This window comes from Hippocampus zosterae, chromosome 1, assembly GCF_025434085.1.
Source record: "Hippocampus zosterae strain Florida chromosome 1, ASM2543408v3, whole genome shotgun sequence".
Lineage (NCBI taxonomy): Eukaryota > Metazoa > Chordata > Actinopteri > Syngnathiformes > Syngnathidae > Hippocampus > Hippocampus zosterae.
The window spans coordinates 32,359,908-32,374,623 of NC_067451.1; the positions used below are offsets into that span (position 1 = coordinate 32,359,908).

At 43.4% G+C, this 14,716-nt stretch overlaps 2 protein-coding genes across 5 annotated transcripts in view; both read right to left on the reverse strand.

Moving 5' to 3' along the window:
* Positions 1 to 4,809: 4,809 nt before the first annotated feature.
* Positions 4,810 to 13,130, reverse strand: znf711 (zinc finger protein 711). 2 transcript variants are annotated; one of them, XM_052059342.1, is made up of 9 exons: positions 12,949 to 13,130; positions 12,238 to 12,341; positions 11,907 to 11,984; positions 11,714 to 11,826; positions 8,304 to 9,131; positions 8,077 to 8,223; positions 7,821 to 7,997; positions 7,559 to 7,693; positions 4,810 to 7,476 (listed from the first exon to the last, which is right to left on the reverse strand). In XM_052059342.1, the coding sequence occupies exons 4-9, from the start codon at positions 11,790 to 11,792 to the stop codon at positions 6,296 to 6,298; spliced, it is 2,547 nt and encodes an 848-aa protein (XP_051915302.1). In that variant the 5' UTR covers positions 11,793 to 11,826; positions 11,907 to 11,984; positions 12,238 to 12,341; positions 12,949 to 13,130; the 3' UTR covers positions 4,810 to 6,295. The 2 variants fall into 2 exon arrangements, with proteins under 2 accessions (XP_051915302.1, XP_051915296.1); XM_052059336.1 differs by lacking the exon at positions 12,238 to 12,341.
* A 358-nt stretch (positions 13,131 to 13,488) lies between these two features.
* zgc:66447 (SLAIN motif-containing protein-like) overlaps positions 13,489 to 14,716 on the reverse strand; it is a 30,352-nt gene continuing 29,124 nt past the window's right edge. For all 3 annotated transcript variants that reach the window (XM_052059566.1, XM_052059555.1, XM_052059546.1), the window contains one exon: positions 13,489 to 14,384. In XM_052059566.1, coding sequence (XP_051915526.1) covers positions 14,330 to 14,384 — 55 coding nt within the window. In that variant the 3' untranslated portion in view covers positions 13,489 to 14,329. The remainder of the gene's footprint in view (positions 14,385 to 14,716) is intronic.

Below are 14,716 nucleotides of genomic sequence, written 5' to 3' on the forward strand. Positions count from 1 at the left end.
GGAGCAATCTTAATGTTTGTTGAATCAAAAAAATGTGGCAAAAACTGGACTTCAATTATGTCATTACTTTACGCTTTTGTAAAGTAGAATATTGTAGTTCTATTTTTATTATTAAAAATACATTTCAAACGATCGGTGGTTGTTGTTTTTTTTTTTTTACTTGTAGGCTGGAACAGACTATCAGCATTTCGATAAATTAAAGATAAAAATTAATTGGCCTTATTTAGCACTTTTCTAGATAAGCAAAGAAACTATTTGCAACTAAAATAGTAACACATGTTCTCTTCATAAAGCTCTGCTAATAAATATCTATTTCAGGAGGTTTGTTCTGCCTCACATCAATGTCCAATTTGTGTGCTTAACCCAGTTCACCGAAGCCTTTGTGAATGAAAAATAAAAATGTGACTTTTTTTTACAAATTCATGACATAAAAAATGCATTTATTAAAAACCAAAAAAGTAAATACAATTTCAAGAAATAACTATACTGTAATTTTTTTAAATTGTGCACAAAATGACAATTTCAAAGTGGCCTTGCATCCTTCGATTTGTTCCAGATGCGACCGTCAGCGGAAAGAATTTGGACAGTTCTGCTGTGAGGCTTTGAAGTGGGGGTGTGTTTGATGCCGTGCTGACTCCAAACAAGCAGATAATTGAGCTGCCACAGCAGCTGATCGCATACAGTATGGAGTGGTGCTCTCTGACAAGACATCCTCTCGTGCTCAACTCTTAGACGACGCTGCGAAAAAAAGGGAGGATTTATGACCGGCATTTTGATCAGTGTAGCCTTGGCAGTTGCTATTGGCAACCATGTCAGAATGCAAGAGATGTTCTTGGAAAGTGAACAGGCTGTTACATTTTGAAGCGCATGGTGCTGGAGTGAGTTCATTCGTCTCTGTTGTACTTTGCATAATACTATTGTCAGAGTCACAGGGAGCTCGACACTACTCTAGCTGCTCAAGTGAACTGGCCTTGATAAAGGTGTGCTGTCAAATTTTAGACCCGTGTCCAAGTTGTCTTCAATTTCAACAAATGGTGGAAAAAGTAGTGCACACTCAGCTGAAATATTTTGAGGATGAACATCACGGTGGTTTTCCAGTCAGATTTTAAGATGCTGCACAGCATAGAATCAGCCCTGTTCTGAATTTTTAATGACATTTTCGTGGCGAATGACGCAGGATACTATTATGTGTGTCTTTTTTGTTGGATGTGACTGCAGCATTTCATATGGTGGGCCACAGAATCCTGTTGGCTCCTTTGCAGCACCAGGTGGACATTTGTGGTAGCGCTCTAGAAGAATGGTTTGCCAGACAAGACTTTTTGCATTAGTCTTGGTTGCTCTGAGTCCCACTCTGCCGGACTGCCATATGGTGTTCCACAGGATTCAAATTTGGAGCCTCATCTGTTTTCATTGTGTTTGCTTTCCCTGGGTACCATCTTTAGAAAGCATGTAATTTCCTTTTGCTGTTATACGGATGATAGTCGGATCTATGTCGTTTGAGCAAAAAGGACGCCCTTTGTCTTGTCTCGAGGAAAGCAAAGGCTGAACGGCACTAAACTTCTTGAACTTCATCAAAAAGAAAACAGAAGGTATGGTTTTTCCAAGTGGTCCTTGTACATTTCACGCTGTTGACTTGAGCATTCTGACATCTTTTCTAAAGTCAACAGTCAAATTTTCAAAACAAACGGTCAGTGATTTAAAATTGTGGTAAAGGTTCTTTGCCCAAAATTATTTTATTTGTCTTTAAGTCTTAATGGTCACGCCCCACCTGACCTCTTTGGGTTCCTACACCTCAACACAGCTGCCCGGTGCTTCAGGTCAATGAACCAGACACGAATGGAGGTACCGAGGACTAAATGCAGCCTCAAAGGGGATGAAACTTTTTACGTGTTTTGCCTAGCATGAAACTTGGCATTATTTTAGTGTTTTATTATATGTATTGTTTGGACCTTATTTATGTGTCTTTGTTTTTAAATCTAATTTTTTACTTTAGGTACAAGACTTTGAATGCAACTGTAGCTGTTTTGAAACTGCTTCATAAACTGAGATAACTTTAGGCAAAAGTCAGACACACTAAAGTAGATTTTTCACAAATGTATAATTTACCTGAGTATTTTGTGAATAACATTTTACATTTTCTCTTGTATTTCTAACTGCGAAAGGAACTCTTGACATTGAACCACCTGAAACAGTTGTGATGGCTTTTGGATGGCATGGGGTCAGAGGCCAATTCACAGGTACAGCAACAGTAAAACTCACCACTTGCTACCTAGAGGAGCTATTTTGATGTTGTTGTTATCAAAAGGTGGTTCGTATTTTGACTGACATTAGGACTGTTGAATCACAAGTTACCCACAATCCTTTGCGACACGGATTTCCTTCCACGTCTCATTTCAAAACACATTTTCGCCACAGCCAACAATGTAAGATGATTTCCTTTGTCCCATCGTCAAAACATCGCAACCATAAAGCTTTATAAAAGTTTTTGAAAGTACTCATTTTCTGTATATCTCAACACTTAACATACATGTCTAAAAAAAATAAACGACTCTTCACCATTTGAAGACGCCGGCTGACTTGACATGGAGCGGGAAGGATAAGTTTGTGAAGAGATACTGCCACCTCGTGACATTTTATAGCTATTACTTGATGACAGTGCTGGCATTCAGCATACAAAAACGTCTTAGCTTGTTAGTTGTTAGTTAGTTGTACTATGTAGACGTTGTCGGTAACGATTTCCGGGTTCAGTGGTTTACGCCACACTTTTCCTTGTTGCCATCGTTGTTATACATATTTGCAGTGGCATCCCAAAAGAGCATAACAAGGATCATCCTTGTCAGTATATGCTGAGTTGATGTCTCACGTGAAATTCCATATGATGGTTTGAACTCCCATTTATTGTTCAAGTGTTGAGGTATTTTTCAACTGGACATAGTTTGAAATCCATTATCTGAATCGCTTACGAGGGTCGCTGACGCACTGTAGCCTATTCCAGCTGTCTTCGGGCAACAGGTGGGGGGACACCCTGAACTGGTTGCCAGCCAATCGCTGGGCGCACAGAGATGAACAGTCATTCGTGCTCACACCCACACCTAGGGACAATTTAGAGCAGGGGTGTCCAAACGTTTTCGTTTGAGGGCCACATACAGAAAAATGGGGTGTCGAAAGGGCTACCTTAAAACTCTTCAACTTTTTGAAACACGCTAAAGTTAGTCAAGAAAGCTATTATTTATTGCTTGTACCATCAAGTTAATTTCATCAGGTTTCTGTTCATTCATTCATTTTCCGATTGGCTTATTGTCACAAGGGTTGCAGGGGGTGCTGAAGCCTATCCCAGCTGTCTTCAGGCAGTAGGTGGGGGACACCCTGAACCAGTTACCAGCCAATCGCAGGGCACATACAGACGAACAACCATCCGCACTGAGACTCACACCCAGGGACAATTTGGAGAGTTCAACCATGCATGTTTTTGGAATGTGGGAGGAAACCAGAGTACCCGGAGAAAATCCACGCAGGCCCGGGGAGAACATGCAAACTCCACACAGGGAAGCCGGAGCTGGAATTGAACCCGGTACCTCTGCACTGTGAGGTCGACACGCTAACCATTGGGCCACCAGGCCACCTAGCTTTCTGTTAAAGGTGTTTTAAGGCAAAGAGTTGAGGATTTTTCCAAGTTTTTGGGGTGGCCAACAGCCCTCTAGTTTATAGAATAGATCCAGCTCTGCACTTAACAGCAGCCAAATCCTATCTCCGCATTCAGAATATTTAAAAAAAAAAAAAAAGAACTGTACTCTACTTGAGGATCATCAATGCGATGACTTCATAAATCAGCCGTAGAAAACCTAGTGGAAGAAACAATGTGTTTGCCTTTGAATTGAATAAATACAGAGAAACATACAGAAGATAAAAATTTATTAGTAGTAATGGCACCGATTTCTCTGACAGCCTCCCTTCTCACTCTACCTTTTCTAACTAAACTTGCACCCCATCCATGTCTAATGTCCTTTTTAGTATATATATTTTTTGTCATGTCACAGACCGCTGAAAAAATTATGTGGCGGGCTGCAAATGGCCTCTGGGCCGTGGTTTGGACACTGTTGATTTCGAGCGTTCAATCAACCTACCACGCCTATTTCTGGAATGTGTGAGGAAACCGGTGTTCCCGCAGAAAACCCAATCAGGCATGGGGAGAACATTCAAACTCCATACAGGAAGGCCAGGGATCAATCGGACCGCTGTGAGGCGAACATGCTTACCCATCGTCCACATTTTGTTCTTTACTACATTAATGTATGTTATATGGGATTAACAAATTACATTATTCTGCAATTGGCTGGCAAACGATTCAGGGTGTCCCCCGCCTACTGCCCGAAGACAGCTGGGATAGGCTCCAGCATCACCCGCGACCCTAGTGAGGATAAAGCGGTTCGGAAGATGAATGAATGAAAAATGACATTATTCGGTTGACAAAAAATGTTACTCGGATTCAATTTGAATCCTCATTACAGGGATGGCAATGGCTAGTGATGAAAAAAAGCGGAAAGGGGCGTGGCCTGACGGGGCGACCAATCACAACGAGTAAGACATCATACACGTCCAATCGCAGGATGTTTACAATCGTAAGATGGAAAGACTGATGGGGAGAGCTCGTGCAAACTCAACGATAAGGTACCTGACCCCCGCCCCCTAAATTTTTGTCAACAGATTTAGACGATTCACAAAAATGATCAATTTAAGAAATAAAACGGCTGCTTTCCGCCGACCGCGGAAAATTGCCATCCCTGTCATTATCAAAAAGAAGACGAGACATAAAAAGATATTTTTGTTTATTTTGGTTTCTTCCCCACCAGTAGTTTATCCACAATCAGTTTGAAAGGAAATATCGACGATGGTACATGAAATGCAGGGATTTGAGTATATACCACAATTTTATGGAGACAGCTTATGTGTATACTTTATAGACTAATGCCATAATGATGACCACTGACATGAGTATAACCCCAAATGTGGGATTGGGCTAGGTTTACACGGAGGACTGCAGGATGAGGGTCTGGGGAAACTTGTTAGTGAGCACAAACCAAACACAAAACCCAAACACTTTGCCATGGAACAGAACAATAAATGTTTTCACCCACCACTTTCCACAACTGTATTGTGCCCACTTGCTATAGATAACATTTAACCACTCACAAGGCTGTGTAATCATTTATGCAGGGATTATATGTATATATACCCATATACATGCATAAACCCCATACATGTAATTCAAATACAAAAAAAATACAAGTTATTAAAGTGCCTTCTACTGACTCAACCGCAATCTCTGAGAGAATGGTATTGATACAGTATGTTGAGTTAAAAAAATAAAAATAAAAAAATCGGATTGGCTGAGTCCATCAGTGCTTAAGTGAGAAAGACCAGCAGATGTAAGGCATGATTGCAACTGTATTGTTAGCTGGGGACCCCTGTGTCATAGGTAACATTATACACAATATATATTGGTTGCGGGAAACCACCATGTGGTTAGTGATTACGAAGCAAATAGATCTTGCCAATTCAAAAACTGTCATTATGTAGCACCATCTTTATCATGTTTTGTTTGACCCGACTGAGCTCATCAGTCCTGAAACACCGACTGAGCGTTTAATTCACTAGATTTTGAACAGATTGTGGCCATCAAACAATATTCATGTGAGTGAAATGTAAAAAGGTGGGAATAAAGCGGTCGGCTAAGGTGCGTCATGTAGTTCAACATCACTAAAAGGCTTTCTTGGAGCTTGAGAATGGTGCAACACATGGCAGTAAAAACAAATGGTGAGTTAAAAACTGATTAATAAAGATACTAATCAGTAGTACAGAGGAAAAGTGAACTGATGCTCATGGACCGGCATTTTCTATTTACCAACACAGTTATTCTTCTGCAGCATTTCAGCTGAGTGGGTATAAAAATATAGACATTTGAAACCCTGAAATACATGTTCGTACGTGATTTTCTTTTTTTTTTTTCCCGGGGGAAAAATCTTTACACATGTCCCACTCAGTGCACACTGTCATATACTGTATATATATGTTTTTTTTGTCATATATATTTTTTTTAAGATTTCACTCCCATCTAAAATGTGTTCTGGCATTAGGAGAAGGAGTTTTACACCCATTACAACACAGAACGGCAAATATAATGTTGTTGCCTCCGATAGCCTACACCATTGAATTTTTAATACACTAAAATGACCTCCAAGTGTGTGACACAGATTGACGGGGGGTGGGGTTGGGTTGATCTTTAAGTGTGATGACATTACATTAACATGTCTTTGTGGTGTCTGGCTATATGCTGGCTCTTCTCTGAAGGCCTCCTAAAGCCTTTGGTGCAGTAGTCGCAGCGGTGGGGGTAGTCCTTGGTGTGAATGGAGATGACGTGGCGCTTGAAGCCAGAAGCGTCCGTACTGTTGTATTCACAATACTGGCACTGATAAACCTTCCTACCGCTGTGCGTCTTCATGTGCTTCTTCAGCTCCGCCGGCTGCCGGAAGCCCCGACGGCACCGCTTGCACTTAAACGGAAGTTCCTTGGTGTGCAAGGAAAGAATATGGCGACTCAGGGTGAACGTGTCGGGGGCGTTGAAGTTACAGTGCCGGCACTGGTGCACCTTGCTGCCCTTGTGCGTCTCGGCGTGCTTCTTCAACTCCGAAGGCCTGTGAAAGCCTTTCTCGCACACGTCACACTGGTGGGGGAAGTCCTTGGTGTGCACAGAGATGATATGTCGTTTCAGGTCACTGGAGTTGGTGCTCTTGTGCTCGCAGTGCGGGCACTGGTGCGTCTTGTGGCCTTGCACCATCTCTATGTGACGCTGGAGTTCTCGCGCGTCTGCGTACGCCTGTGGGCAGTGGCTGCACTTGAAAGGCAGATCTGCGCCGTGCTTGCTCTTGATGTGAGTCTTTAGGTTGGACTGATCCGCGCAGCGGAACTCGCAGTGCGGACAGTGATAAGGCTTCTCGCCCGTGTGGGTCCGCATGTGTTTCTTCAGCTCGGACGGGTGGCGAAAGCCTTTGGCGCACTCGACGCACACGTGAGCAAAGTTCTTACTGTGCACGGCCAGCAGGTGGCGATTGAGCAAGCCCTGCTCTGCCGTCTCATAGTCACAGTACTTACAGTGATGCAGCTTGGTCTCGCGGTCCTTGACGATGAGTTTGTCAGAGCCCAACGGGCTGGACTCGTGATAGCGCCGGGCGTACTCTGTGTATTCCGGTGAGCGCTCGCTGTTGTGGCTTAGCAGCTTGTGACTCTCCAAATGGTTGTGGAAACTGATCTTCTTGTTGGTGGTGAAGTCGCAGTCTGTACACTGGTACTTCTTCTTGAGGAGGTGGTCCGGGTGGTTTTTCATGTGGCATTTGAGGAAGCCTCGTGAGCGGAACTTCTTTCCACATATGTGGCACGGGTAGACTGTCAGGGGCATGCCATCGGGCCCGATGATGACGGCTGAAAGAGGTAGTTGCGCAAACACACAATCATTTACCATATCCATTGGCAGTAAGCGGAAGGAAGTACATAACGCTCCTACCAGTCTGACACTGCCGAACGTCCCCTTTCTTCTTTTTCTTGGCTTTGGGTTTGAGGCCACGGTTCGTCGGCAAACCTTCTCTGATTTGTAGAAATGATGTCGCCGCACCATTCTTGACCTCATCTATAGTCTTACCTACAAAAACCCAGTACACGCTTACTAACACAGTCCTACTGCATCTCTGGCTGAATAGACTTGATATATACAGCCCAGTTAATGACAATGCACAAAAAACCTTTGAGACAGTCCCACAAGAACATACTTATGTCATCATCGTCCTCATCGCTGTCCTCGTCGTCATCCTCTTCGATTTTGGGCTGTTTCTTGATTGCCATGTAAACCATCTTGTCACGGCCAACTCCGAGTCTTCCAGATGAGGCTGCTTCAAGGTCAGGGTGGCCATTTTGGTAATCGTCCTCAGTTATCACCTCTGTTCCACCTGTAAAAATGGGGGGTGGGGGGTTAATCCCGAATTCTTCAGACACAACAATGAATACAATACTGGTTGAGCGACTTGCCCAAATCGTCATCTGCCTCAGCTTTGAAAATGTAGACTTTGATGACTTCCGCGGTGGCGTCTTCTTTGCACCCCTTGTCTTCCATCACCTCAGTGCTAATCTCGAGAGGGGTGTCTCCTATGTCCAGCTTTTCTCCCACCTCATCCACTAAACAACAAAAAGATACAACATCCAAAAAGCTGACGCGCACAACGAGAAACACTGTCGGACATGGAAGACTATCTTACGGGAGATCATGAGGTAATCTTCGGAGCTGCTTCTCCCGTCGTCATCCTCATCCATCTGCAGGGGAACAGCCTCAGATGGAAGCTGCTGGTGAATGATGGTCTCTGCATTGGCCTCTGTCACCATCAAGCCCTCTGCTACAAGTTGGTGGTCCAGAGTGTTATCCTGATGGTCCGAAAGAAGCTCTGCTACAAACACCTGGTCTGACATGTCGTCATGGTGGTCGGCATCTTGGATAAGGTCAGAGTTCAGCACATGGTGGTGTTCCAAAGCCGCCTCGATTGCAACTTCCGTTCCCAGGATGTTGTCCGGCATGATCACACTGTGCTCCGAGTGCACCATGTCCTCATTGCCTATTTCGTGGCCGTCTACGTCCTGAGAATGCAGGCTTTCGACATCCACCTCCAGACCCTCTACAACTTCTGCTTCCAAGCCTTCCACTTCCACTTCCTCTTCAAGGCCCTCAACAACATGACCCTCCAGGTCCTCCACATCAACTTCAGATTCCAGTCCCTCGACCACATGTGCCTCCAGACCCTCCACCTCGACTTCTCCATCTAGGCCTTCCACAACCTGCGCCTCCAGCTCCACCACTTGTGTCTGTAGCCCGTCAACCACCTCTGCCTCCAGACCCTCCACATCTGTGTGTAAACCTTCGACAACTTCGGTTTCCAGGCCTTCGACGACCCGAGTCTCCAGGCCCTCAACCTCCAAGCCGTGCTCCAGGAGGATGCCCTCGTCCGTCATCACGTCAGAAAGAAGCATACCCTCGGGCACAGACACCACAATGTGATCACCGTCGATGTGTGCCAAGCCACCCATCCCTGCAACTGTTAAAATGAGAGACATTACTCGGACAGATCACACTTACAACAGAAGAAACAAGAGGCACCTCAACTCCTTAATGCCTAAAACTAATAAAACGTGGAGCTAAAAATGCTCACTATACGAGGGGCATCTAAGACAGTGTTTGTTACGAGTTTTCATTCATGGTTAAAATGATCGTGTGTTTGTTGCTTTGAACATACAGTGCTGTGAAATTGTATTTGCCCCCTTCCTGATTCCTGTGTTCTTTGCATATTTATCACATACAAAGGTTTCAGTTCCTCCCACATTCCAAAAACATGCATGGCAGGCTGACTGAACACTCGAAATTGTCCCTGGGTGTGAGAGTGAGCGTGGCTGGTTGCTCGTTGATGTGTGCCTTGCGATTGGCTGGCAACCGCTTCAGGGTGTCGCCCGCCTATTGCCCGAAGACGGCTGGAATAGGCTCCAGCAAGACCCTTGTGAGGCTAAAGCGGATCGGAAAATGGATACAAAGGTTTCAGTTCATCAAACAAATTTGATATTAAAATTACTTTTTTGCATAGAAACAGGTAGATTTGGATTGTGTGTGTGTGTTTATGTAAATTAATGAAATTGGCATTTCCAAACTGCGTTTTGTATTTCCTTCTGTATGACTTAAAATGGTTTGATTAGCTGAAATCTCTGTGTGTGATGAAATACGCAAAGAACACAGAAATCAGGAAGGGGCAAACACCTTTTCATGACAGAGTAATATAAGTATGGCTTCCATTTGCTTATACAGTAATCACTCGTTTATCGCGGGGGTTACGTTCCAAAAAGAACCTGTGAAGTATTATTTATAGAAAAAAAAAGCAAAAAAATGTGAGAGGGACGAAATTTCAAATAAGCACATCTGACAATAAAGTTATACTTGGTACTTGATAGTCAGCTTTATTTATGACAGTTATTATACAATACTGAACTATGTATACAATGCAGAGGTGATTGGTCTAAGACTGCAAGGGAAGCTCAGCTTCCCCCAAAATGTCAAAAACTAGGTGATCAAAAAATGTGTGTACGTACAATTGTGTGGACATGTCATTGACTAAATATGCGCCTAAACTCGCTCAACTTTTGTTCCGAATCAGCTTCTTATTACTGGTTACGACGCGACTCTCTTCTCATTCAAGCCCGCAGCTTCACTGTGCTTTAAACTGTGTGGACGCTGAGCGTCGACCGCGTGGACACTGGGCGTCAAGAGAGTTCAGAGCCCGTTGTCCCAATGCATTGAAACGAGACGAGTCATTAGATAAATGATGGTTTTGTCCCGCCCATCGGACGCCCAGCGTCTCTGGGAGTCTATGGACAGTGGGCGTGTATCGGCTGGCACGGTCGCTGAGCTTTTCTGCATTATTGGATGATCTGTCTGAGGCTGAATTTATTTTTGATTGACAACGAAATGAGCCAATCACGATCTTATGGTGATTCTCATTTTTTTTAAAGGAACGGAGAGTAGAATTCACGCATAAACGGACACATTTTATGATGTAGGCCGAAATTGAGCTTCCCCTCCCTGACAGACCAGCATCCGCCACTGATACAATGAAACCAAAGACCAAAAATTTGCAAAGAATTTGGCAAGCTATGCAGAGACAAGGTGCGGAGATTGTTCACGTTGGTCAGTTCCTTAGCCAATCAGGATGCAGAACACAATTCACTGTTTAAAAAAAGGAACTAAAAAAAGAAATGCACTAAAAAAATCCATGAAACAGCGAAGCCGCGGAAGGTTAACCGCGTTATAGCGAGGGATTGCTGTACTTATATGATAATTATCCATTCATCCATCTTCCATACAATTTGTCCTCATTCGGGCCAGAATTCAGCTGGAGCCTATCGCAGCTGACTTTGGGCGAGAGGTGAGGTATACTTGGAATAGTTGCCAGTCAATCGCAGATACATACAAATAGTAATTAACACTCACCCATGGATAATTTAGAATCTGAACCAAATACTGTATGTCTGGACTTTTTTTTAAAACATTGTAGGAATAGCTTTGGACTCCAGACGGTTTTTATGTTAAGACATATTTTGGTGGACCAGCCTTATAGAAACAACAGATTGAAAATATCACTCATCATTTTTGCTACATTAACTTTTGTGAGCCTGGTCGTATGCCATACTGTACTCCGACAAGCGCTACGGCAGTAACCAGACAAGGCTGTAAAGCACGGGTGTCAAAGTCAAGGCACTGGGGCCAGATCTGGCCCGCCAGATCATTTTATGCGGCTCACGAAAGCAAATCACGCATGTCAAGTTCCATGATGCTCGCTAAAGTCTGAACCACATTTTCAAATTGTCATGTCACCCACAAAAGCAGTCATTATTCTTGACTTCTGATTTTTTTAAACTAGTTATTCATCAATTTGTTGTGCGCTGTATGTAATGTTTTCACTTTCTTTATTATTGTATGTTTTGTTTTTTTACCTTATGTACAGCACTTTGTATGTAGGTGTGGTTGTTTTTAAAGGGCTCCATCCATAAAGTTGAGTTCTGGTTTTATAACTGAGAATTTCCGCTCCATAATGATTTCGTATAACACATAAATTAAATGCACGTTACCACCCACCAAAGTCTTGCATGATCATAGCGTGGGGCATCTTCAACTCCTGTGTGTGTAACTCCAACACACCCCCTCCTTGGTCCATGTTTAAGCCGGAGAAAAAGAAAACTGCCTGAAAACTATAAATTATAATTCATGAGCATTGCAAGAGTGTGCATATAATTTGTGAAAAAATATGAACACACAATTGAAAAAATACCTTCACATTTGATGCGCAGAACCTTAAAATAAAAACAGCATTTAAACGTGCTTCTTCCCACCAATGCAATTGATCCCTCTGGTAAAAACAAAGCCCAGCCATTAGTCACCACAATGACAGTGTTATGTGTTAAGATCAATATGAGTTAAGAATATATTTTGCAATTCAATATCCCTAAAAGACCATGTATGCTGCAGAGGTAATTATTGTACAAGAAGCATATGGTAGTGTGCTAGAGAAATGCGGAGGCGTGTTGTTGACAACTGGCCCCGTCCTCTGCCAACCTATAGTACTGCAGGCGTCTTTAACTTGGGTGCATTTAACTGTACACCTGGAGCGAGTTGAGCCTGATGGTGAGGTCTCAGGTGGGGAAAGCGAGCTGTCCCGTTAGATGGGCAGGACAAGCCCGCCAGTGCTGCCACTGTGGGAGTCCTCCTGCATGTTATCAGTGGGAGGAAATGCACTATCGTCACTCAATGCAAAAAAAAAAAAGTACGATGGAGCTCAAATGCAGTCTTTTAATGTGCATAACTTCTAGTTTCTAGGCATTGACAGTTTAGCCATAGTACTCTTCTGGTCTGTACATATGCTCGGAGATTGGGCAGGTTTAATGTACTGCAGATGTTATGCAATGTTTTCACGAAGGCTTGCTACCACTCGCTTCCCACCCAGCGAAGCTAACTAGCAAACGAGCTACAACTGATCCGGCCAGCGCCATTTTGTTTTAGCATCGCGGCTAAACGTCCACGCTCGTTAGCGCCTTTAAAAGCACACATTCCCACTTGAAACGCACGCAGCGGTCCAAGGATAACAGCGTCGTCGGGCAAAGCGACGGACGAACGTGTCACAATATATCAGTTGGAGGTCTGAACGAACCTACGCAGTCCATCTGGCTAGCTAGCCTGCTATGCTAGGTGGCGCCGCCTGTGCCGCATTATGTCCGTGTTGTTTTTTCCACAAGGCTCAAAGAGGCCCGCTACGGCCGACTGGGCCCTTGCGGATTAAACCACATTCCATTCGGATTGGTCCCAAGCAAATTTACCTGATAACGTCGTCTTCGGGCTCTTTTGGTGTTTCTCCCCCTCCTCTGTTTCGCCTATTATTGTTTTTGGTTTATTTTTGACGGTAAGCTAAGTGCGGCCTGCAGTTTTGGATCCCCGGGCACTCTTTGCTAGGCCTCGACCAATCAGCTTGCTTCCTGACAACCGAGGGAGGGCGGGGGCCAGACAATGCGTGGCCTCGTTTACCGCTGATCCCTTACTATTTGCGTCATGCATAAGAGAGTAGTTACACTAACAGTCATTCTATTTGTGGGAACACAAAATGCGCACAACGCTTGCGAACGAAACGTAGGTATCGCCACGAGAACCCTTGAAAAAAAATCCGAATCCTCTACTCGGATTTTTAGTTAACACAAATGAGGCCTGTGACGATGGGTGTGGTAGCATTTTTGGTCATCCACACCCGGGAAACGACAACGTCCTGCCACTGCAGCAACACTCGATTGAATCTTTGTGAGCATGTGAAGCAAATGGACAAAATAAGGCAAATGCGCGCGCGCGCACACACACACTCACACACATTACGTTTGACACCAAACTTTATTGTACATTTTTATTCTAGTTTCTTTTCATAAATTCTCTACAAGAGAGTGGAAGCTGTCCTCAACCAAGAGGCCCGTTTTGCATAAACCATTTCAGTAGATTCCAAAACACTCAAGCATCCCAATTCGCCAATGGATATGCAATACCAATTCATCAGAATAACGATAACTTTGATGACCATAGAAATAGATATAGAAAAGTTGTTGCAGCTGAAATGTGCCTTGGCACAATCCATGTATTTTGAAAGTTTATTTTAAACATCAATGATGGCAGTGTGGTAATGTTGCAGTTTACAATGTTAACAAAAATATGACAATTTCATTGTGAACAATGCCAGCATTCAGAATTTCTCAGATTGTGCTAAAGAGAGCAGACAGAGTTGTCATGGAACAGTTAAATACCAATGAGAATGGAAACAACCAAACAAACAAACAAAAAAACATCAAGCATGCTTTACTGCCTACATCTAGTAGGAATTCACACAGAAAATGAACAACTTCCTTCAAATCTTCATATCGATAACATCAATAAGCAATTACAATGAATGGAAATTACAGCAGTTTCTCACAATTACCATAGAAAACTAAGTCAAATTGACCCAAACAAATCTGGAAGCTCTTCAGATTGTCCATATAACATTTACTGGCATGGGACTTCTTGTTCGTCAACGCAGCCATGCTAGGTATTCTTGACAATATTTCATGCAAGATAAAGAGATGAGTCTTGACTAAATCCAGTATAGACTTTTTTTGCAAGATATCACTGAAAAGAGGTTAAGCGAAGATTGCAGCAGTGAACGCCTTTGTCGAGCATTGGACTTTAGTAGCAGCCATCTTTCCAGGATTCATCGGACATTTTTGCCATGCCCATCGACCTGTTGATAAAATCCAAAGTCTTTATTGGGTCATCACACTACTTTTTATGACAAGTTTCAAGTGACATCATAAACACGGACAAAAACAAAATTGCAATTCAGTGTAAACGCTAGTGATGGCGAGATGAAGCCCCGGGAGTCTTCGCAGTTTGCACCATTTCAGCCATTTGGTTTGAGAAATGGTTCATTTCTTGATGCTTCATGTGCACACAAAACCACCTGCTGGACATGTGTATAATTACAGGAAGCTGTCGCTTCCCCTCACACTGTGATGCACTGATGGTGCAGAGATGATTTTCACATCTGTTTTGACTCTTGAGCACAAGGAATTA

Coding starts and splice junctions, on each gene's coding strand:
- znf711 (XM_052059336.1), bottom strand. CDS start 11,792: ATGGACCAAGGAGGGGGTGTGTTGGAGTTACACACACAGGAGTTGAAG. Junction 9,132..11,713: donor TATGATCATGCAAGACTTTG/GTGGGTGGTAAC, acceptor TCATTTTAACAG/TTGCAGGGATGGGTGGCTTG. Junction 8,224..8,303: donor AGATTACCTCATGATCTCCC/GTAAGATAGTCT, acceptor TTTGTTGTTTAG/TGGATGAGGTGGGAGAAAAG.